The sequence below is a fragment of the Sminthopsis crassicaudata genome, chromosome 2, assembly GCF_048593235.1.
Source record: "Sminthopsis crassicaudata isolate SCR6 chromosome 2, ASM4859323v1, whole genome shotgun sequence".
In the NCBI taxonomy this organism is placed as follows: Eukaryota; Metazoa; Chordata; class Mammalia; order Dasyuromorphia; family Dasyuridae; genus Sminthopsis; species Sminthopsis crassicaudata.
The window spans coordinates 482,918,444-482,943,938 of record NC_133618.1 but is presented as its reverse complement, the minus strand read 5'-3'; the positions used below and the strand labels follow the sequence as shown (position 1 = coordinate 482,943,938).

At 35.4% G+C, this 25,495-nt stretch overlaps 1 protein-coding gene and 1 pseudogene across 1 annotated transcript in view; both read right to left on the bottom strand.

The window, feature by feature from the left end:
• The window catches only part of LONP2 (lon peptidase 2, peroxisomal), a 116,042-nt gene that overhangs the window by 9,685 nt on the left and 80,862 nt on the right, over positions 1–25,495 (bottom strand). The window contains exon 12 of the mRNA XM_074293324.1: positions 1,932–2,074. Within this exon, the coding sequence (XP_074149425.1) occupies positions 1,932–2,074 (143 nt within the window). The remainder of the gene's footprint in view (positions 1–1,931; positions 2,075–25,495) is intronic.
• On the bottom strand, positions 3,838–12,212 carry LOC141557537 (protein disulfide-isomerase A3 pseudogene; annotated as a pseudogene).

The following is a 25,495-nucleotide window of genomic DNA, read 5'->3' as shown; positions in this document are numbered from 1 at the left end:
AGCATAGGGAAGGAACAATAACTGATGTTTTATATAGCTCTTGGTTGTTATTCCCATTTTACAGATGAAGAAACTAGATCCCAGATAGCAAGGGATTTGCCCTAATAAATGCCAGAAGGTAGTATATGTATTCAGGGTTTTCTGATTCCACACTCAGATCTTTATCTTTTATGTCACATTCCCTCTATGTCTTGCATATATAGGAGGAGTTTAGTACACACTTGACCACTTAAAAAAAAATGCTATAAAAATGGTATTTTAACCATTTGGCATCATAGTTTAGACTTTTTTAGTGATTATCTCACAAAGGTGTTATGAAAAAGTTAAGAGCTAATAGCCATTATTATTAACCAGACCATCTAGACAGTTTGGAGGAACCCCCAAGAACATTACTTCCTCTACAAATTTGGGGCAGATCGAAGGTTCTTTCCTTTGAGACCTAAGTTATTGAGCTCAAAGAGAAAATTTGGAAAGAGTAACAAGATACCCTCTAGATTCACATAAATACAAAAAAGTTTGGAGGAAGTTTGAAGTGTATGTCCATCATACAAGGATCATGGATCAGAGGTGGAAGTGATCTCCAAGGTCATCTAGTCTGATCCCTGCATCTAAACCAATGAGGTGACTGATGGCCAGAGACCATAGGAGACGATGGGGCAAAGACTGGGATTCAAACTCAAAGCCTCTTGATTCCAAATCCAATAGGCTTTCTATTCTTCCACATTAGCAGTATGGATTATGCTTGCATTGTCCTAATCTATTCTCACTGAACTGCTAGAATGTTACAATTAAATTGATTAAGTGGTCCTACTGACACTCAAAGTCAGTATCTTCACCATTTTTAGGGCTTTATAATCTTTCAGAGCAATAAAGCAGAATTTTCTAAAGTTAAGAAGCTCAATGTCCAGAACCTACATGTTCAAATTGATATGTTATCCTAAGATCTTGAAAACCCTGGAGAAACATCACTTCAAAGGCACTCAAAGTCCTACAAGTAGCTCCAAGTAATTCTGACAGATTTTGCTTTCTATCATACCTGTGCTCAAGACAATCTTTATGTACTGAAAAATCTATACAAATACAAACCCATTTCTATAAAAGGGAACATGAGATAAGGTGGGACTTTAGTCAAACAATTTCCATTGGAAGTCAATCCAAATGTCCAATAAGGGTGATTACTTTTTGCCACTCACCCTATGATGAAATTAACCACGTCATGAATGAGGTACATGCATTTATTGCAATTCTGAATAAAAATGTGCCAAAATGTACCAAAAAATATTAACATTTTCCCCTGAAAAGTGTTCCTAGTGGCTTAGCTAATTACAAAATCAGGATAAAATGTATTAAGGAAGACTACTTCATTCACAGACACCTATTTCAAGCAACTTCCTCAAGTTCTCATCACCTTTCCAGATTTGACACAGTCTTTTGGAAGCTCAGGGACTAAGAAGTTTATGTGATGTAGGAAGGAAAGGAAATGGGTGGAGACACGTACACTAATTTGAGCCAAAAGGAAATAACAATAGAACAATATGCTGAAACATGGGATCTAGGATTCAATGGACAGGAATCTTTGGTGCTCATTTTCAAATAATTATTGGATACTAGCTTTCCCCCCAGTTATAAGAAATCCTACATTTAAAGCAAATATACACCAAGAATAAAGAGGGGCAAAAAAGGGGATCTGTTACAGTAGCAAAAATTATAGCTTTTTTCTCAAAGTGGGAGGATGGTGGGAAAAAAAAGGCAGTGCAGACTAGATTATAGTAAAAGACTTTGATAATCGCTTTTGTGCCACATGGAAAATAGATCTTAACTATAAAAGAAACAAAAGAAATGACCGCTACTTTGAATTCACACCCAAATTTCAAAACAATAAGTAATGGCAGGATTAAACCATTTTAGAATAAATAAACAAGAAGAGTCACCTCCATTTCATACATTGGTGGCCCCAGAATATCTTTCAGTGCGTGGAAATCAATTAAGATAGGCATTTCAGGTGGCAGGGCCAAGTCGGCTGTATCACTGATGGATTCAGGTTTTGCATCTTCCAGGAGATGTTCTCTGCATCCTGATAGAATAAATTTAACAATCACAAGAGTTTCAGACAACTGAATATGGCATAGTTCAAGCAATTGTAGACTGGGTACCAGAAGATCAGAAATTTTCTTCTAGCCTGTATATTTGATAGCTGCATAACTCAAGGTAAACCACTAAACCCATCTACCTCATAGAGATATTGAAAAGAAAATCTTTGTGATCCTTAAAAGTATTAAATAAATGTATTGTTATATAAGTATTCTGCAATCTGCCGCATTTAGCAATTTATCTAAGAAGACAAATCAGAAGCTTATCAATTATTCTAAAATCAAATATTTCATCTTTCTATTTTACTGAGAAGCAAAGAAATCCAAATAAAACTCTATGGATGACTGTGTATGACTTTCAAGCATACAGGGATGGATATAAAATGATGAATTACATATAAAATATAAAGTGATGAATTTAAACCATTTTTGATAATTAAGTAAGAGCCATGCCCTAAGGCCATTTGAATCCTTTTACACTCTTGATTAAATTGGCTAAACAGAGCTTGATGAAGTCTTAAACTTTGTAGATGGGTAATCTGAATTTGGAAAGGGCAGTTACCATCACATCTTGCGCATCTTTTGGAAGAGCACAGGTCAGCGATGATGAAAGCCAAAGAGGAATCCTCCTAAGAATCCCTTACAATAATGAGACGACAACTTCCTGTATCCTGATCTGAATAAACCCTGGATTGGCTGATTGCTGGGGAAAAGTATAGACTCACTGAGGTTCAAACTTCTAACACGGATATCATGATGGATGATGGACTATGGTTGATGACAAAAACATCTAGTACTGTGAGGTTTATAGCCTTTTACACAGAGTAATGTATTTGATTTTTACATCAAACTTCAGTGTGACCCAGGAATTAGCTCAATTTACAAATGATGAATCTTAAGGCTCAGAGACATTCAGCAAGCTGGTCTTGGTGGTGCAGGTACAGTGGGAGGAGCTCCAGGCTGGGTGTCAGGAAGACTTGTCTGGCAGAGTTCAGGTCTAGCCTCAGATATAGCTGGGTGACCTGGGCAAGTCCCCAAACTCTGTCTGCCTAAGTTTCCTCATCTATCAAATGAGCTGGAGAAAGCACTACAGAGCACTCCAGGCTTGAAGAGTTAGGCAGAACTGAAACAATAATTCAGGCCCTGGGTTCTTCCTATAAATTAAGTGCTTTCCTTACCACACATAATGTTGCCTTTCTGAGAAGTCCTATCTGAAATAGAAAAGAGGGGGAGGGGGAGGGAACCAGCATCATTAAGTGCCCACTTTGGGCCAGGTGTTTGCTAGGATTTTTACAAATGTTCTCCTTTGATCTGTACAACAAGGTGAGGCAGGTGCTAATCATCCCAATGTCACAACTGCGTGTGCAGCTGGATCCTAGTGCACCACCTAACTATAGAAGGAAGAAAGGATAGAAGGAAGGATAGAGGGAGGGGATTAATTATTCGTTTCTGGCCAAGAAATCTAGCTGTTGGAGTGAAGAGAGGGAAGGGGCAGGGCAGAAAATGTTCACCATTTATTGTATTTCTTGAAGTTTTCTAAACCATTCTTCTAATTATTCTATGAGGTTGTGAGTTTTCTGACTCTTGGAATTGTGCCTTTTCTATTCCCTTTTGATCTTATGACTTTTCTCTTCCCTCTCCCCCACTCTTTTTATTCTTCCCACTAGACTATAGATTTATTGAGAGCAGAGACCCCATCTTTCCCCCCCCCCCCTTTTCCAGGACTTGGCACAGAACATCTGCTGAATTTACCTTATCCCTCCCTCTTCCGGTAAACAATGTTTTAGTAAGTCCCCCCCCCCCCAATATTACAAATTTAGATACATTCTCAATATATGGACATAGAACATCAGAAAGCAATGAATTTCAGAAAACATTCTGAAATTTCTAAAACAATGTTGGTTCTATTATCTTTTAGAAATAATTATTTGGGGAGAGGATTCTGGGAAGATGGTGGAATAAATCAGAAAATTTTCAGCTCTCCAAATTTCCTCCACCAAAAAACCCCTAAAACCAACCACAGAACATACCCTCAGAAGAAATGTAGAGCAGCAGAAATAAACAAATAGACTAAGGCAGTGATTCTCTTTAGATAACCTAAGAAGACCCTAGGAAACGAGCAGAAATTCTGTCCAGAATGAAGTGCAAACACCTTTAGGCCAACTGTGCAGAACCACAAGCCCTGTAGGTAGCTTAGAAACTCCAAATTTACAAGACAGTGTTGAATATGAGAAGACTGAAGAAGTTTCCACAGTCAAGGAATACCAGCACAGCTTTGTTGGCCAGATGTGTCTGGGATGGACTGCCACTACAGGGAGGAGATAAGACATACCTGTGATTGCACTAGCAGAGGGGCATTGAGGACAGCTACAGTTTGCAGCCTCAGGAGGGATCACAGTGGAGACAATATGCCCCAGGGTGCTAGCCATGGCACAGAGAGAAGAGTCCAAGCTGAGTCCCAGAACATAACTCAGAAAAGAAGAGTAAGAAGGAGGCTTTGAAACATTATTTCCCATACCTCAGGTCTAGAATTGATAAAATTAATAGCTGCTAAAAATAAAATGAAACAAAAAAGTAAATAAAAATGAGTAAGTAAAGGAGAAAGAATCTGACCAAAGAAAGCTACTAAGGGGATAGAGATTAGGGTTCAAATCCAGAAGAAAATAACAGACCTAAAAAGACCCATTCTTTTTTCTAATAAAAACGTCAAATAGTTCCAAGCCCCAAAAAATTTCTTTGAAGAGCTTAAAAAAGACTTTAAAAATCAAATAAGAGGGATAAAAAAAATTAGAAAAAGCAGTCCAAGAAAACCAAGAACATTATGAAATGAAAGCCAACTAACTTGAAATAGAGAACCAAAACTTTTTTTTTTGGATGCACAAGAAATCTTTTTATTTTTTTATAATAGCTTTTTATTTTTCAAAATACATGCAAAGATAATTTTCAACATTAACCCTTGCAAAACCCCTTGTTCCGATTTTTTCTCCCTCTCCTAGACAGCAAGTCATCCAATATATAGGTTAAACATGCCCAATTCTTCTGAACATATCTTTACATTTATCATGCTGCACAAGAAAAATCAGATCAAAAGGGGGAAAAAAAACACATAAAAAAGGCAAACATAACAAAAGATGAAAATACTATGCTTTGATCCACATTCAGTCTCCATAGTTTTCTTTTTGAAGATTATTTTAATTGCCTTGAATTACTTCATTGTGGAAAACAGCCAAATCTATTATGTTCATCATCATTGTTACTGTGCTCTCCTGGTTCTGCTCACTTCATTCAGTATCAGTTTGTGTAAGTCCTTCCAGGCTTTTCTGAAATCAGCCTGATCATCATTTCTTATAGAACATTTATATGCCATAACTTATTCAGCCATCTCCCAACTGATGGGCACCCACTTAGTTTCCAGTTCTTTGCCACTAAAAGGACTGCTACAAACATTTTTGCACATGTGGGCCTTTTCCCCTTTTTTTAATGGTCTCTAAGAGGGACTTTCTAAGACCATAGAAGTTAAAAGGAGAACCAGGATTAAGCTTAGGTTATTTCAGACTGAGAATGCTTTCTGCTGAGCTAATAAATTTATCAGCTTAATACATTTAAATAATAAATAAATAAAAATTATAAAAACCATAAATTTACACACACACACACCCACACACACACACTCTTTTGTTGACGGTATCATAAAGGAAAATTGTATGAGACCAATACTTAGTATCTATTAAAGATGAAATAAATAGAGCCCAGAGGAAGCAAATTAAACAAAAAAAGGTGAGTGGTGACTTATGCACCCCACAATTTCACTTCCTAATTTCAATACCTAGCCTTGATGGCACTTCTAGAAGCTTCTCTTACTGGATCTGTTGAAAAATCCCTTAATTATTCTTCTGTTACTTAGGAAGATGGTCCTTGACATCCACTGCATATCATAGCAAAAGGAGAATCTTTGCAGCTGCTTATCGAATTATAGATGGCCATCAAATTTCCCCTCTGACTGGCTTTGTGATTATATAACAATGGAATAAAATATTTTTTTTATTTTAAACTTAAACATAAAATGAGAAAAGAAAAGAAAAACATTGCCATGTGTACTGCAGAACATAAGGGAAGATTCAAAATATGAAGTAATTAAAATTTCCATTTCAAGAAAATCTAAATAACAAATACTACACATTGTTTTCAGAATTGTCCATCATTTCCTTACTTCTTTGTAGGTTTTTTTGTTCTCCACTGTGTACTTTTTACTTTTTTTCCCCCTTCCCCCTAAGAAAGTTGTAATTAAGCATGTATGTGTATGTGTATACACACACACACACACACACACACACACACACACATATATGAAGAGAGACAGATACAGATATATACACTTACAGTTATATACACATGATATACATAGAATCTATAATCATAAACACATGTATATAGGCATACATTCATATACATCTATGTAAGACTACTATGCTTGATCTCTATTTTTCTGAAGGTGGATAATATCTTCCTTCATAAGTCTAAGTCTTTCCATATTTTTCTCAATCTACTAGCTCATTATCTCCTACACCACAGCAGTATTCTAGCTCTTTTACTATTTAGTTATTTTAAATTAAAAAACTATTAATATGATGAACATGTAGTGTAGTTTCCCTATTTTTCTGTTTTAATTAAATGTTTTGGCTGTTCATCTTTCCTTCCTTCCCTTCCTCCCTCCTTCCTTCCTTTTCCTTTTCTCTTTCTCTCTCTGCTTCCCCCCCCCCCACCTTCCTTCCTGCCTTTCTTTCTATCACACAGTGCTGTTTTAAGAATAAAGTCACCTGTGAGTCTGAAAGAACTTTGAAAACTGTATAACAATACAATTAATGGGGTAAAATATGCTATCTCTTTGGAAAACATCCACGGTGGGGGAAAGGAGGGAGCACACAGCTTGTCTAGGTAAATAATAGTAGCTAACTTTTATATAAAGCTTTAAAAGTTTGTAAATTATTTAGGATATATTATCTCACCTAAAATTTACAGCAATTGGGGCAGGTAGATGGCGCAGTAGATAGAGCACCTCTTGAAGTTAGGAGGACTCAAGTTCAAATCTGGTCTCAGATACAATACTTCCTACCTGTGTGATTCTGGGCAAGTCATTTACAGCAACTCTAAAGATGGATTAAAACAGGTAACACTTTATTTTACAATTGAGGAAACTGAGGACAAATTAAAGGACTTGCTCATTTTTTGCACATCTAGCGTCTACTTAGGGAAGCATCTGAACCTGGTATTTCCTAACTCCAAATTCTTTTGTTTTGTTGTCATTCCTCTGAACTGCATAGGAGGAAGAGGAAAGGTTAATTTTGTTTATAATCTAAAACTGGCTGTGAAGGCGCTGCCACTGGTACTGGGTGGTCAAGGAGATGGGAGAATTTTTCTGCTTTGGCTCCCATGATGGTCAATAACTGAGGACTGGCTAAAACTCTTTTTGACCTTTAGTCACTTGGCAGATTGCTGGATTACATGCTAAGGAACAATTTGGAGAAAGAAGTATCATCACTTAATTAAAAATAAGTTGTAGAAAGAAAACTGCCACCTATACAATATAAAGATGCAAATGAAATGGTATTTAGGTTTCATACAATGTACTTAATGGGCTGCAAGTGTTCTGTCTTTTGGAGGTCTGTGATTTACTTCTTTGAGACCTAATTACTGTTGCCAGTTGGTATTATGCTGTCACAGGAGGAAGTAATGTCGAATGGGTGAAAGCCAATCCACAATTATGTAACAACGGTTTCAGGACATCCAATCCTTTGCTATGTGTAATGCTGAATTCAGTACGAGAACTGAGAATTCATTTGGGCCAGGGGTAAGGGGGTTGGTGAACAGGGGCAACCAGCACTCATAATAGAACTGGCAATTTGCCACAGGCTGTAGAAGCAGCAGCTGTACTATGAAAAATTCAATAAAGTCTCAACTAATCTGCACTTCAAAACAGGATGTCATTCAAGTAAGAGACTTAATCTGTGATATAGTGCCAGAATTGTGGAGAGAGACACAAGCTAGACAGAAAGCACAACACACAAACAGGTGAGGACAGGGAAGTACTAGATCTTAAAGGGAATGTACATTTTGAGCCCTTAAAGAAAATCCTATTTTATAATGAATGTTACCATTCAAAGGGATATTGGACAAGAATATGTCTGTGATCATCTTAAAGTTCCAGGCATAAAGCAGTCAGGTCGAAGACAGAAGCCCCTTTACAAGATGTTCACTGAAGAACAATCATGAGTGACAGGAAGGAAGGGCATGGAAGAACCATTCTATCAGAGCTATTCAACTTGGTCATTGTTTCCTATGTGTACAATGTAGTATTTTACATACTCTACTACATTAATTTGTGTCATAACATGGATGGCCAGACAGTCCAGCATTACCACTAGAAAGATTGCATCCCAAATTTCAGACCTATTCTAGACTAAAAAAGCCCAACCTTCCCATCAGAACAATATCATATCAACCATTAAGTTCTTCTTGAGGACTAAAAAGCAGCACAGTGGAGACAGCCAGTGAATCAGAATTAAAAAGAGTGGAAAATGCTGTCTCTGGTCTGAAGAATATATGCATGGGGGCACTGCAGAAAGCTATCGATATGACTATATTAACTGTTACCCTTCTCCCATCCTCAAAGGAATGAACCACTAGAGTGTCAAAATGGAGAGTCCCTATACATCTTTCACACAGAAAAAAAGACATCAATAACCACCTCAGCAAAGTACTTTTAAATAAATTAGAGCAAAGTTTAGTATTTGTTGTCTAAAACAAATCAATTTCACAATTTTTTTTTTTTGAGAGGGAGGTAGTTAGAGGTGGAATACTGAGTTCTTGGGGACATATAGCATGAAACAGGTCAGTTAAATGAGTTTTGAATTTTGGCTGTACCTACAACTGACTCATTCTTTGGCCCTGGGCAAAATCACTTGCCCTCTATGCATCTGGGTTCCCTCATCCTGTGTACTGGGATAATTAACACTGACCTCAAGGGGTTGCTGGAAGAATTAAATAATGTTTGTATGATGCCTTAATATGAAGAAATGAAAACCTTTGAATTACATCATTGGATCACTTTTCAAAGTTATAGCCTTTCTAACAAGGTACCAGGATGAAATATAAACTTACATTCCCTTACTATTCACTCTCTAGTCTATTTCACCTAAAGATCAGTGTTCTTTTATCATGATCCTCCCAACAGGTAACTCTGCACTAAACCCCTCATGTTTTTTCCCCTTTTTGTGGGGATGGGATACTTAGAAGAGTTTCTAGCACATAGTAAGTGCTTAATAAATGCTTGTTGATTGACTTGTACAAAGTCACCAGAGGCAAAATTAGAAATTCAAGGCTTGCTTTTGTGTCCAGGGATATATTCAGGAGCTCCAAGGGCTGAGCTGCCAAACTTTACTAGGCCTCACAGAGACAATTGTAGTTCATAATTATGGACAAGTTGGGACAAATGATTAATTAGAACAAGGACTAGTAAGCAAGAGCTATTAACAAATACAACATGAGGACTGAAGATCTTGTTTTGCAAAGCACTAAAGGTAGGAGATTTAAGTAATGGTCTATATAGACCGTGTGATAACATGGTAAAAAGATTAGTGATTTCTCTAAATTTGTCCTTTTAGAAGAGAAAGTACAGCAACTTGAGGAATATCTCTCCACTCTTAAAAGGGGAAAGGAGTGATTTTTTTTAAAAGGAGGTTTATTGTCACTATTCCAAATGTACAAAAAAATAGAAAATAATCCCCAATTCAACTCCCTCCAATCCCTTCAATATTTTCCTAACACAAATTATCCTTTCTTACTCCCAGCCCTCCCACACCACAAACAAATATTAACCAATCTTGGTGTGTCCATTCACATCTAAAGAAAAAATTAGAGAAAATTAAACAGGATTCAAATGATATCCCTGCTGTTCACTTATCCTTGAGGCACTACTTGCCCCCATCACTGATAAATCTTTCTACAAAGTGTTCTGTTTTTGGCTGCTATTTGAGAGATCCTCCTCTGCCTTCTTTTTTTTTAGATTTTTCCTCTTGGATCATAGGAGACTTTGTAGTTTCTTTCTATGGGTAGTTATTAAAATCACTAACTTCATGGTCACCATCTTTATATTTCCATGAATTCTGCTTATTCACTGGAGAGAAATAGATAGTAGGGAAGACTGTGACTACATGTGAAGAAGGCATATCACTGACCATAGTAGCCATCTTTGCTGGACTTTCTTCCAACTCTTTGTAGTTGGGGTCCAGGTTTTTACAATGATCACACCAGTGGACATAACCTTCTATCATAATATCTTTATCAGTAGTCACAATTTAATCAAATTCTCAGCTACCCCTGCCTGCCTGAGTTCCATCACTATTCCCTGGGATAGGCTCACATTAATTTCTTCAGGTTGTCATCAGAGGAATTTTCAGGAATCGCTCAAGGACCTTCCCTACATGGGAGAACTTATCTTGCATGACATATTTCTCCTTTCACAATTTTTTGATAGCAACAACAGGCACCTCTTCAAAAGATTCTTTCCAAGTCAAAATCAGAAAGTTTATGGCTAAAAGTTTGACAACCAGCAACAGTCAAATTGAGTTTCTGTCGAGCTTTCAGGCACTTCTGTCCACCCTTATTACTCTATTTTTCCAGTAGTTTGATCCTTTAGCATTCATCTCAGAGTCCATATCATCATAAGCCACAAGTAGATCCTTGCCTTGGGTAAGTCTTTTGTTGCTTCTGTCATGGGGCAAACAAAAATATTCTTCTGGATACATTTTAAAATTTAACCACTGGGTGTCATTTCCTCTGTGTTTTGTATAATCTTTTCCTCAAATGTGTTAGCTGGATGTGGAGACTAAACAAAATGATACCGTAACCATCTGGATTATGCTTTTTCATGAGAGATCAACACTGGTGTGTGCAAAGTGGTAGTTCTCCCTCATTTGTAGATGCTTTTGGGAGTTCTTGAGTGAGATTCATTGCATAAACTTGAAGAAATCTGCTACAAAAGTAGCTTTTTCACTAATGACCTTCTCAAAATCTTTTTCACTTATGAGAGAAACTGAGGCAGGTTGCTGCTTCTGATTCTTCACCATTTCTAACTCCATATTTATTTCAGATATTTGAGTTGGCAATACAGAAGCAAAGAAAAGAAGGACTGGACCTTATGAGAGGTGCTGCTTGATCTTCAAGGAATGATAATGTGGATTCTTAAGTACCATTCTATGAGGGATAAAAAAGGAGAATAAAAGTGAAGAGATCAATAGTAGAGATGCTGAAGGAATAAAGATGAGAAAGGCATTTTTGGAAACTCAACAGTTAAATAAGAAGACCTTACTAGAGAACAATGGAGGTGGAATCAAGATGGTGAAAGAAGACTTTAGCAACTTCTCTTCAGCTTACCTAGAATATCTCTCATGCATAAAAACACATGCCAAATTGAAGTCTGAGAAGTAAGTCAAGAAAAAGTCATAGTGAGTCAATTTTTTTTTTTCCAGCCCAGGGCAGATTAAATAGCACAGAAAGAGAGATCTGCAGACACTGCCTGCACTGGCTAGGCAGTAGTAGCACCCAGGGATGTTAAAGGTACTAAAAACCTGGTCAGAAAGATATCCCAGGGGATCCCTGTACTAGTTCTAGGCACAGGATCAGGGACCATATAGAAGCTGTCACCCATTTACCAGCTTTAGATTTCAGGGCAGGAAGGAATAGAAGCAGTTGTGAGGGAATAGAGTCCTACCTGGGTAAGAATCAAAGTGTAGACCAAGAGGGCAGTGACTAGATATCTCTAGATCACACTACTTTGGAAATAGCAAAAAGATGAACCTGAACATACAAAACTATTGTGACAGGGAAGCTCAAGAACAAACTCAGAAGAAGAGAACTACTTAAAAATGTCTACAAGCAAAGGATATAAATCCAATAAGAATTCCTATAAGTGATTTTTTAAAAAAGGAAATTTTTAAAATGAACCAAAAAAAAGATTAGAAAATTTTAATAAGAACAATAGAAGAAAACTTGGAAAAAGAAATGAGGGCTGTGCAAGAAAATTAAAGAGCTAATAGCCTGGTTAAAAAGGCACAAAAATCTATAGAAAATAACTCTTTAAAAATCAGATTTGACCAAATGATTAAAAAAAAGTTTTAAAAAGAGTTAAAAAAGATTAATGAATAAAATATCCTTAAAAACTAGAATTGATCAAATGGAAGGTAATGATTCCATGAGATACCAAGAAACAATGAAACAATAAAACAATCAAAAGACTGAAAAAATAAAATGTGAAAAATCTCTTCAGGATAAATAACTGTCTGTCTTAGAAAATAGACTGAGGAGAAATAAAGTGATGAATCAAAAAATGCCTAGAGGTCATATTCCAAGAATTTATAAAGGAAAACTGCCCAGATATTTTAGAACCAGAGAGCAAAACAAATTTAAAGAATCCAGTAATAATTTTCTAAAAAGGGAAAAAAAAAACTCCTATCACAATCAAAATCTGGAGCTCCCAGGTAAAGGAGAAAATACTGAAAGTATCCAGAAAGAAATGATTAAAAAAACTGTGAAACCACAGTCAGGATACCACAAGATTTAGCAGCAACCTAAAGAAAAGGACCTAAGATTATAAACAAGAATAATCTACTTAGCAAAACAGAGTATAATTCTATAGGGGGAAAAAATAAATAAACATTTAAGGAAGTAAAAATTTTTCCAGCATTCCTAAAAAAAGAACAGCTGAATAGAAAAATTTGGTATTCAAATATATGACTCAATAAAAGAGCATTAATAACTAAAATTGTAAAAACCTCACAAATATAAGAGCAGAAATATTACACTCATCATTTCCAGATTATAATGCAATAAAATCTCATTCAATAAAGGGCATTTGAAGTAGAGATTAAAAATTAGATACTAAATAATCCAAAAGAATGAGTGAATCAAAGAACAAATCATAGAAAGAATCAATTTCCTTAAAGAAAATAACAACAATGAGAAAATATGCCAAAATTTGTTGGATGCAGCCAAAAATAATACTTAAAAGAAATTTTACATCTCTAAATGTTACATCAAAAATAGATCAAGGAACTGTGTATACAACTAATAAAACCTAAAATAATATATTTAAAACACCCAATTAAATATCAAAATGGAAATCCTGAAAAAAGGAGATTAATAAAATTGAAAGTAAAAAAAACTCAAATATTAATTAATTTAAAAGACCTAAAACTTGTTCCTTTGAAACAAACAACAACACATATAAACTACCGGATAATTTGATTCTTAAAAAAGGAAGAAGAAAACCAAATCAGCAGTATCAAAAATGAAAAGGGGGAATGCACAATCAATTAAGATGAAAATGAAAACAATTGTTAGGAATTATTTTGCTCAACTTTATGCCACTAAAACTTTAACCTAAATGAAATGAATGACTATTTGCTAACATATAACTCCTCCAGATTTCAGAAAAATCTCATAAAAATCATGGAATACTTAAGTAATCTTATCTTAGGAAAAAAAAATTGAACAATCCATAAATAAGCTCACTAATGGAAAAACAACAACCTAGGACCAGACTGGATTTACAAATGAATTCTACCAAATATTTAATAAACAATCCCAATACTATAGAAACATTTTGAAAAAATAGTTTTAGCAAATTCCTTCTATGCCACACATATGATTTTGATACCTAAACCAGGAAGAACCAAAATAGTGAAAGAAAACTAAACACCAATTTACATTTCTAATGATGAAAAAATTTCAAATAAAATACTACTAAGGAGATTACAACAATATGTCACAAAAATTAGATCTTACAAACAGGCTGGATTTATATTAAGAATTTGGGGCTAGTTCTGTAAGTACAATTGATAATAACAAACATGAACAAAAATCATAGTATTATTTCAACAGATACAGAAAAAGCTAAATACAATACTTATTCCATAAGATATAGGATCAAATAGAACTTTTTTTTTTTTTTAAACATGATAACTAACAGATAAATATCTACAACCAATCACAAAGAATTATCTGTAATGAAAATAAACTAGAAGCCTTAAGATCAGGCATGAAGGAAGAATGTTCATTATCATTATTGTTATTCAACAAGAAAAATAAACTGGAGGGAAAAGTATGCAAAGAGGAAACAAAGCTTTTATCTTTTGCAGATAAGATGATGGCCTATTTAGAGAAATAAAGTCAACTAAAAAGCTAATTAAAAGAATGAACTTCTTCAGTAAAGTTTCAGGATATAAAATAAACCCAAGTTCAAAATGGGTACATAATTTATTCATAAAGAATGACAACATAGACAAATGTTGGAGGGGATGTGGGAAAATTGGGATACTAATGCATTATTGGTTTAGTTGTGAAAAGATCCAGCCATTCTGGAGAGTAATTTGGAACTATGCCCAAAGGACTATCAAATTGTATACTCTTTGATCCAGCAGTGTCTCTACAGGGTTTATATCCTGAAGAGATCTTGAAGGAGGAAAAGGGAGCCACATGTGCAAAAATATTACAGCTCTTTTCATAGTGGCAAGAAACTGGATGCTCATCAGTTGGAGAAAGGCTGAATAAGTTATGGTATATGAGTGTAATGGAATATTATTATTCTGTAAGAAATGATAAGCAGGATGATTTTAGAAAAGCCTGGAAAGGCTTATTTATATGAGCTGATGCTAAATGAGCAGAAACAAGAGAACATGTATACAGCGACAAGATTTTATGACAATTAACTGTGGTGGACTTGATTCTCTTCAACAATTAGGTAATTAAAAGAAATTCTAATAGACTATTTGCATCTAGAGAGAGAACTATGGACACTGAATGTGGATCAAAGCATGGTATTTTCATCTTCTGTTGTTTGTTTGCTTTTTTTTCTTGTGTTTTTTCCCTTTGGATTTGATTTTTTTTTTTTTTTACGTAACATGACAATTATGGAAATATGTTTAGAAGAATTATACATGTTTATCCTATCCTATATCAGATTGCTTGTTGTTTTAGGGAGAGAGGAATGAGGAAAGGGAGAAAAATTTGGAACACCAGGTTTTACAAAGGTTGAAAACTTTGCATGTATTTGGAAAAATAAAATATTATTAAAAATAAAAGAATGATAGCATAAGGGAATCATAAGTACATGGAAGAAATTACCTGTCTGATCTATGGAGAAAAGAATTCATAATCAAATAAAGATAGAAGTTTACTGGAAGGATAATTGTGATTAAATAGAACTAAAAAGTATTTGCATAAACAAAATAAATGTAGCTAAAATTAGAAGAAAAGGAAAGTGTGGAAGAAAAAAATCTTTTCAGTATGTTTTTCTGACAAAGATCTTACTTAAAAAATGCAAACAAAAACAATTCTGAGGTACTCTCATTCTGATCATACTAAGATAATAGAAAGGTTTGAAAATGACATGCTCAAAAAAAAAAAAAGAAAGAAAGAAAGAAAATGACATGCTAAATGGAATGTGGGAAAATGGGTACATCAATCAGTACACTGCTGCTGGAGTTGTGAATTAATCCAATGATTTTAGAGAACAATTTGGAACTATATCTCCAAAGCTATAAAAGCATACACTGTAATACTCTTTTTTTTTTTTTCTTTTTTGGAGGCTGGGGTTAAGTGACTTGCCCAGGGTCACACAGCTAGGAAGTGTGAAGTGTCTGAGATCATATTTGAACTCAGGTCCTCCTGAATTCAGGGCTGGTGATCTATCCACTGCGCCACTTAGCTGCCCCCACCTGTAATATTCTTACTAAGTCTATCCCAAGAAGAACAAAGAGGAATATAAATATGTATAATGTTTACAGAAACTCTTTTTGTGGTAGCAAAGAATTGGAAACTGAGGGAATGTCCATCAGATGGGTAATGTGGTGAATAAATTATGGTATAGAAATGTGATAGAATATAATTATTCTATCAGAAATGATTCAGAAGAGAGTTTCTGAAAAATCTGTGAAGACATATAAACCAATACAAAGCAAACTGAGAAGAACAGAGAATAATCTAAGTAACAAACAGTAACATTGTAAACAATGTGGGGAGAAAGAGAATTTGGAACTGAAAATAAAATTGAATTTTAAAAAAATATAGGCGCCATGGTGAAAGTATACTTAACTAAAAAGTATTCACATGAAATTTTGTAAATTAGAGGATTTTAACTTGAAAAGAAAGGGGAAAAACACCCCAACATTTTATATATATATCAAAGTGGATAGTATAGAAAATATAGACTGCTCTTGCTTAATGTAAATTCACATTATGCAAATTAAATTTTATATAAAGAATTTTGAAAGAAATCCACATCCCCTCCCCTCAATCTGTTATTTTTACTATATAATACTGTGTTCTCTTCACTCTGACCCCTTAACTCAGTATTTTGTGGCCTCTGAGCCCCACCAAAACAAAAAATTAACCTCCCTCCCCATAAAAAAACCCTATAAGTGAAAGAACTGACCCGACCTCTAGTACCTGATTAGAGGCTTGGCTTGAGGCCTCTATAGCTGAGATAGGAGACCTTTGTCCTGTTCTACGAATCTGCGCAAGTGCCGAGCTCTCGCATCTCTGGCATCCCTGGCATCCCTGAGGCCACACTCAAGCTTTGTGTCTGTTCCTGAGCCTCTCATCTCCATCCTCTCCTGTCTGTTTCTAGCTCCAATGGCTCTGCCCACCCCACTTCCCCTGTCTTCCCCCAACCCAGAGCACTCCCCTTACTCCTTTGTTTTCTTTTTGGTTCCAAGTAGATCTCCCATGTGGCTGGCCCTGGGTCCCTGGTTCTTGCTTCTCTGTCCCCAGCCTCCATGTATCTTTGACCTGACCTGCTCCCTCTATGGGCATGCGGTTCATAACTGGCCACTTATGTTAAAGGGAGAATTGTCTAGCTGGTTTTGCCCACTACTCCTAAACTTGTGTTCTTGAATGGAAGTAGGAAAAATCTAGGTCCACTAAACATTTATGTTACAAAATTAAAACAGAGCCTTCACTGCTGATAGGCAATCCTATTATTCCTGCTTTATCACCTCATCCCACCCTCACAAAAGGCTCTTTCAAATCTTTTCTTCCCTTCTCAAATTTCCTAGGGTTTTCCTCACACTCTCAGCTGAGAATTTCACCTCATGTATTACAGAAAAAATTGAGATCATTCAGTTGCCTGTTCCTCATTTCAGATCACTCTTATACCTTTTACCACTGAGGTGACTTTACTCCTAACCAGTATTAATATCTCTAACTTGCTCAAGTGATCCCATTGCTTTCTGACTCTTTCCACAGACTGTCCCTTCTGTCATCCCTATTCTATGATTTATTTTCAATTTCTTCCTGTTTATTAGTATATTTTCTTTTACCTACCAATATGCCCATGTCTCCCTCATCTGGAAAAAAAACAAAACAACAACAACATCATTTGATCTTCTATCCCCATTATTTCTAATGTACTTTGTGGTTCTCCTATCCGACCTATTTGAATGCTTCTTCTCAGTCTCCTTTACTGGATATTCTTCTGGACCATACTTTCTAATTTTAAGCATCCTGAAAGATTCTGTTTTGGCCCTTCTTGTTTCTATATTCTACTTCCCTTGTTAATCTCATCAGCTCTTATGGATTTAATTAACTATCTCTATGTTGATGACTCTCAAATCTACCTAATCTGTCCCAACCTCTCTGCTGACCCTCCAATGTGACATCTCCAATAGCCCTTTAGACATCTTTCACTGAAAGTCCAGTAGACAAGTCTAAAACTGAACTTATTATCTCTCCTCCTAAATTCTGCCTCTTCTACTATGAATTGTCCCTATTACTGTAGGACACCAGTACTCTTCCCTCAGGAGTAACAATCTTGACTCTTGTCCTTCCCCTTTCCCTCTTTCCAATCTGTGGCCTATCAAGGCCTCTCTTTATCTCTACCTATTGTTTTCATGGCTTCTTTTAAGTTCCACTTAAAATCCTATCTTCTACAGGAAATCTTTCTCAATCCTCTTAATTCTGGGGCCTTTTCACTATTAATTATTTTCCATTTTTCCTGTACATAGGTCATTTGTATATATTTGTTTCTTGTTTTCCCCTTTAGACTGTGAGTTCTTTGAGGACAGGGACTGTTTTTTGCATCTTTTTGCATCTCCAACATTTAGCACTTATGTGCCTGACATATAATAGGTCCTTAACAAATGTTTATTGATCAATGTAATAGATACATTCAAAAGTTCACATAGGATTCAAAAATCTAAAACAGGAATCTGCTGATTTTTCTTGTGCAGCACAATAATTGTGTAAATATGTATACATATACTGGATTTAAAATGTATTTTTAAAAATGTTTAACATATATTGCATTACTTGCCATTTAGAGGAAGGACTTGAGGAAAGGGAAGGTGGAATTTGGGACACGAGGTTTTGCAAGGGTCAATGTTGAAAAATTATCCATGCATATGTTTTGAAAAGGAATCTATAAGAAAATTCACATTCATACATTTTTAAAAATGCAGAAAATAAAGGAGGTGACTTGTGAAAGATGATGGGGAATGGGAAAAGTACTAAAGCACTAAAAAAGAGGGATTTTCAAATTTTCAATTTGCAAAAAAGGGAATCTATAAACTACAAGCTGGACTTGAGTTTGACATTGATTCCTGAATTAACAGATGATGGTTAATGAATATCCAGAAAACAAAGTGGATCATATTCAACTCAAAAAGCTTTATCAAGAATCATGCCACATTAGATTAATCTATATTATTTTTATTGTTGTGACAGGGTTTGTAGACCAATAAAATGATGTAGATAAAGGCACATGTAAATATAAGTAGAATATTTGATAAGAGTCTTTCATGCAATTCCAGATTCAACTACGAAGCACTCCAGTGGAATACCACTGAGATTTGTGCTTGAACCTGTGTTGTCAAAATTAAGTTAAAAAGAAAAAAGAAAGAAAGAAAAAAAGCATTTATTAAGCACCTACTCTGCTAGGTACTGTTCTGAGTGGTGAGGATACAAAGAAATAAACTGACATTCTAATAAGAAGACAATATGTAAATAGTGAAATATATGCTGAGTTTGAGATGCCAATGAGACATCTACTGCTAGATATCTAAAAGGTAGGTGGTAATATGGAAAAGGAAAACAAGAGACTACACTTGGAAAAATAGATTTTGGAATCCTTTTCACAGAGGTAATAATTACATTTAAGACAGCAGCTGAGATTATCAAGGAAAATAGTATCAAGTGAAATGAGAGAAAATTCCAGGACAAAACGTTAGGAAATATACAGAGGGCAAAGAATGTATGCACCAGCAAATGAGAATGAGAAGGAACAACTGGACAGGAAGAAGAATCAAGAGAGGAAAGTCATGAAAAACTAGACACAGTATTCAGAATGACATGATCATCTAGTGTTAAGTGTTCTAGAGAGGTCAAGAAGGATCAGGAATAATCAGGGAAAAAGGCCATTAGATTTGACAATTAAGAGATCACTGGTAACTTTGGAGAGGACAGTTTCAGTTGAATGATGGAGCCAAATATGCCAAACTGCAGAAAGTTTACAAAAGAGGAAATTGGGCCTAAAAGGTCAGTGAAACTACCCAAGATCACAAAGCAAGCAGGTGTTTGAAGCAGGATCTGAAGTCATCTATTTGACTCTATCTCTGTGTCCTCAATATACTACTTAGAAGTAAAGAATGGATTGACTCTGCAACAAGTGAATTGGGGAAATATAAGAAAAAGAGCATCCAGCACATATACTTTACAATCATTTTAATTAATAACTTGGGATAAAGCTATAGATAGTATCTCTATTAAATCTTAATTAGAAAGCTATGAATGATAGGCAACATACTATATTACAAGAGTGAAAACTCAAGAAATTAACTGGCTAGAACACTAGTCAGATTTATTAAAATGCAGCTGAAAAGAGATAAATGTAATCTATTTGGACACGAAAAATAAACTTCACAAGGATATGGTGGAAGAGACAAGACTAATCAATAGTCCCTCTGAAAAAGATATGGTTGGTTAAGTGGACTTGAAGCTCTATCTGAGTGAATAGTATGTTATGGAAGCTTAGAAAGCTAATCTGATCTTAAGTTGCATTAAGAGAGGTTTAGTGTTCAGATCAATCTTTGCCTTTGTTAGTCTGACCACATTTAGAATACTGTATGTTTAATTTTGGGGTGTGACACATTTTGAGAAAGATCTTGACAAGCTGGAGATCATCCAGAAGCAGGGCACTCAGACTAGTGAAAGGCCTTAAATTCATACTGAATGAGGATTAGATGAAAAAACTTGTGCTATTTAAACTTAGATAAGAGAGGACTTAGGAAAGGGATGGCTTGCCATATAGAAGTTTTAAGACTTGTTCTAAAAGTCCCTAAAAGTAGAACTAGAAATGAATGAGTGGATGTTGCAAAGAGTAAACATACATGGACAAAATGAAACTTCTTAAAAAATTAGAGGTATCCAATAGACTGGGCTCTTAGAAGAATTACAGAGTTCCTCCCAAATGGGGTTTTTCCTAGCAAAAGCTAGATGACTATTCACCATGTATGGCTTGTATAAAAAGAAAAGTTTCAGGTTCTGGAGTTCAATTTGCTAGCTGTTGGGTTATTTTTCAATCATTTACTCTTATTTGATTTTAGTATTCTAGCAACTTTCTGGTCATAAGGATTTCAGGCATATCAGAGCCTTTGGTTTCATGTTGAAAATAATAACAGATATTTTAACAAATATTTGTTGTGTCCCACATTTGAAAAGCATCTAATAAAAACAATGCATCTCTCTTCAGAGGAATATGTAGGGAATACAAGTTTGCAATATTGCTGAAGGCATATAATTTTCAATTCAAATCAAATTATGATCTAATCAAATCATGACTAAGACTCAGAATTTCTTGTCCTTTAGTCTAGCAGCAAACAATAAAAATCAAAGGATTTTTTGCTCCCTTCCTCAGCCCAGTAACAATGTTGCTCATGAGCACAGAAAGATTTTAGAGTTCTTTCAGTTCCAACTAGATAGAAGAAAAGTATAGATAAATAACAACATTGGCATACTGCCCCAAGAGTTAGCTATATGTGTGAGAAGTAGAGCCAGGTCCTGTACTGGTTCTCCAGCAGTAGTAGGCACAACTTCATAGGGTTACCACAGTGACCACGAAAGGAAATTACAGCTACAAACTCCTCAGGGGAAAGGATTAGGTTTTTCCTCTAAGCAGCTATTGCACAGGAAATGGTCGAATGTCATTTTCCACCCATTTTCCCTTTGCCACAAAAACATAGTTTGAAGTCAAATCAGATGCAAGTAGAAGACTCACTTGGAAAATAAAAATGCAGGACATTGCTTAAAGTTACATAGGAAAAAAGTGTAGTAGTGGTTTTCATGTGCTTTGAAGGAAAAGATGTAGTGGTTTAGTATCTCTTAGCAGTAGAAATGATGCTTTAGGGAAAATTAAACAGAGAGAGCAGACAACTAAAATTAAAATTATGACAATATCTAGTCTTTTTTTCCCTAGTAATGTGAGCCCACTTCATTATTTCTTTATGAAGCCCTAACAAAACTTAAAAAAAAAAAAAAATAAGAATCTGTGTCTTCATTGAGCCACCTCTTTAGCTGGATTGCTTATACTATAACTTTAATTTTGTCCAAGGGAAAATACGATGGGAAATGTCATAGCATTATTTTGCCTTAACAGCACCATAACTATTTTTCTCTCTATGAAAATAACTTATAAAAGCTATTATTATATTGCTTAATTTGTTTCGACATGCAGCACTAATTTTCTTTTAAAAACTGCATTAAGTATGAAGACTGAATTATGTTTCAGGGGTTATAGGAAGTTTAGAGTAGCTCTGACATGTAAATGCTTATGAGTTGCTTCTTTCTCTCAGCTGCAGTTTGGGAAAAAGAGTTCATGTACAAATCAATGAGTGGGAGTGACATTGCCATCTCATCTCTGTAATGTGTGGGTACCCATGGCTCCAGTCCTGTTGACACATGCAGCTCATCACTGCTTATATGATAGGAGGAAAAGTGATTTACATGACTGCAGGTCTGATAGGGATTGGATTTTTTTTTTTAGATATAGTCAATTTTGAAAAGAAGAATAGATGAAGCTCAATTGTCAGAAAGCAAAGGCATAAACCTAGGCAAACAGGAACAAAATGATTCCTATTTGCAGTTGATGTAATGGTTTAGTCCTAGGGAAAAAAAAATCGGTAAGGAAACAAAAATAAAGTATTAAAGTACAAAATACAACTTAACTATCTAAATGTTTAATAAAGCTGAAATCCTTCTAATAGGAAAATAGGAATGGAAGGGGGGGGATATAGTTGAAAAAAAAAAAAGACAAATGGAAAAATCAAAGTTATTTATAATGAGCTAATCTCTGCTATCAGTTTCTAGTTAATCTTTTTCCAGAAAACTGTCTTTTCAGGCAGAGGAAGTGTACTAAGTGCAACTGGAGCTTCAAATTACTGACAAGTACTACCCAAGATGAGTAAGCCAGCAGGTTTTCATTCTAGTTTTTGGGGAAAATGCTTTTGATGATGAAATTTATGGACTAACTGCCCAAAAGGACCTGCATATCAGCAGCAAAGCCTTAGCGAATCTTTCCTGTCAAAGAGGGCACTGCAGCTTTTTTTCGGCAGATGCCACAACAAACACCAGTTAAAGGTTTTAAATAAAACAAAATGTTATTTTTCATGCTGACCAACTAATTGCCAAATCTGTACCATTTCTAATCTATTAGGGAAGTACACCTATTTAGATGAACCATAGAATCTACAAAAACAACTGCATTGAAAACTAGTTCCCCTTCCACTTGTGACATGGAGGATGCCATTTTGACAAACTGATACTTTTCATCTCTATTAACTACTCCCCCCCACACCCCCAAGACTACTGGGGTAAAGTGATTTGCCCAAGGTCAGACAGCTAGGACATGTTAAGTGTCTAAGGCTAGATTTGAACTTAGGTCCTCCTGAATTCAGGGCTGATGCTCTATCCACTATGCCACCTAGCTTTCCTCTCTATGAACTAATTTTTTTTTTTTTTTTAACACAACAAATAAGCTAGAAATTTTGCAACATATGGACCTTAATCAGTTTTTCAGAGCTTAGTCAACAAGACTCAGAGAGCTGGTCTTCAGCAAACTGCAGGTCAGGCTGCTCTGATTGTAGCCCCAAAGATACACACTGACCCTTCTCCACTGCACTAGTTTGGTGCTTTAATGTACCCATCTGATTTGATCATCTGTCATTACTTGTGTAAGGTAGGATACTGTTCTTAGAAGTTTCATTTAAATGAATCAGTAGTTAAATTTGCAAAAGCCATCTGCCTCATATGAAAAATAAATAAATCAGTGATCATTTCTTCTGTGCTCACATAACTCAATTAGTAAGGTTGGATTGATTAAAAGTATGACAAGGACATATGCCAAAAACTACATCATTTTTTACATGATTGATTAAATAGAACTCTGACCTCACATACTGTTCTACAATAATAAGTTTGTGTCACCCAAAGTCCAATTATAACAATTAACTGCTTGCTCTATCATTCTGTACCTTCCTTTACTGCTACCTTAAGAGTTGATGCTAACCATAAAATAGGAGAGGAATTCATTAACACCTTAGGTATAATATACTTTAACATATTTAACATGTATGGGTCTATCTGCCATCTAGGGGAGGGGATGAGGGGGAAGGAGGGGAAAAGTTGGAACAGAAGGTTTTGCAAGGGTCAATGCTAAAAAATTACCCATGCTCATATCTGGTAAATAAAAAGCTATAATAAAAAAACAAAACAAAACAAAACAAAAAAAAAAAAACAGGTAGAAACTGATATATCTATATAAAGACTGATTTAAAGATGAAGGTCCAATATGGATGGAAGTGACATATTAAAAAAATTATTTTACTTGTTTGGGTGAAAATTAATGTTTTCCTAGATACAGTTTAGAAAGTATGCCTCCAAATTATTGGTGGATTTTGTTTCTACCCTTAACAGATGTTTGGCTCAAACAAATTCAACAATACACATTCTAATAAAAAAGAAATTCTCTTAGACTAGGCAAACAGCTAAATTTTTTATAACCTAACACCCCCCTCCCCCAATTCCATTTAGCTGAGAGGAATTCTACAAAGTGAAGAAGCCCTGAGGTAGAGTAACTACTCTACCAAGGACTCTGGTTTCCTGTAACCAGAATATCTGGAGGGAATGAAGCACACCTATTGCAGCTCCTCCCAATGCAGTTGGACAAAATTCAAAATTAGATTCCAGTGTTTTAAAGAATTATATTTTATTTGAACTTATTGTGCTCCATAGATTATAAAGACAAGATGAGTCCTTAGGTGAAATTAGAATAAGAATATGGTCCAATAAAGATTCAGAAGTATAATCTTTAAGATTACCCAAACGTCTCTGGCTTTCAAGACAAATGAAAATTGAAGCGCGTAGTGGTCCCTTTAAAAAACTAGTCCTTTCAGATTGATTTATTCCTTTTTGATTCCCAATCCCTCCTAGCTGATGCATTATCAATTCAGGAAGCTAGGACCTTTGATTTACAAATCCTGGTCAAAAGCATCCCTTTAAATTCCAATAGGAGATCTGAGCCAACTTGGGCTTTCCCAGCCCCCATTCTAATGATCTGCTCAGGTTTCCTAACCCCACCAAGCAAATTCTAGCCCTTGATGAGACTCCACCCATGGGCCCCTTTAGCTAAATCTCTCATAAAATGAGCCAGACCAAAATCCTCTCTCTTTGCAGAGGTTCCAACATGGCAGCCCTACACTTGGCATGCCAAGGATCTCTACCCATTGGAATACTGTTTCCAGTGCTCTCTTATCTCTATCTTCACCCTTTATTAACTAGACTTTAACATTACTTCCAACTCACATGATAAATCTCTTTTATCAATCTAGGTTTTCAGGTCTGTAAATTCTTTTATAGGGGACTCTTGCACTGGTACTAGATCTCATTTAACTCCATATCCTTGTGCTGAATCCAAATGGGTTGCAGGGGAGCTCCATTTGACTCCCTGAACCCCAAATCTACCACTAGACCTCAATTTCATTTGGGTACCTAAAATCTATACCTCATCAAAAATCATCTTTAATTATTTGATCCAAAAGGTCTACATTACTTATAAAAATCACACTGCCCAAGATTCAGGAAAAACTTAGTTTGGTTTTAGTGCAATATCAAAATGAGCCCATACACTAAAGAACAGCCAAATCCCTAACCACAGCAGCCTCTAACACAGTGTTAAGAGAAACATTATTTAAGAAATTTAAAAAATCTGACATTTCAAGACTTTAATAATCCCCACCAAGCAGCCAAATAATTCTGTCTGTGACTTTGGGGTTTGTAAGCATGCATTCTGTATTCTTCTAAAT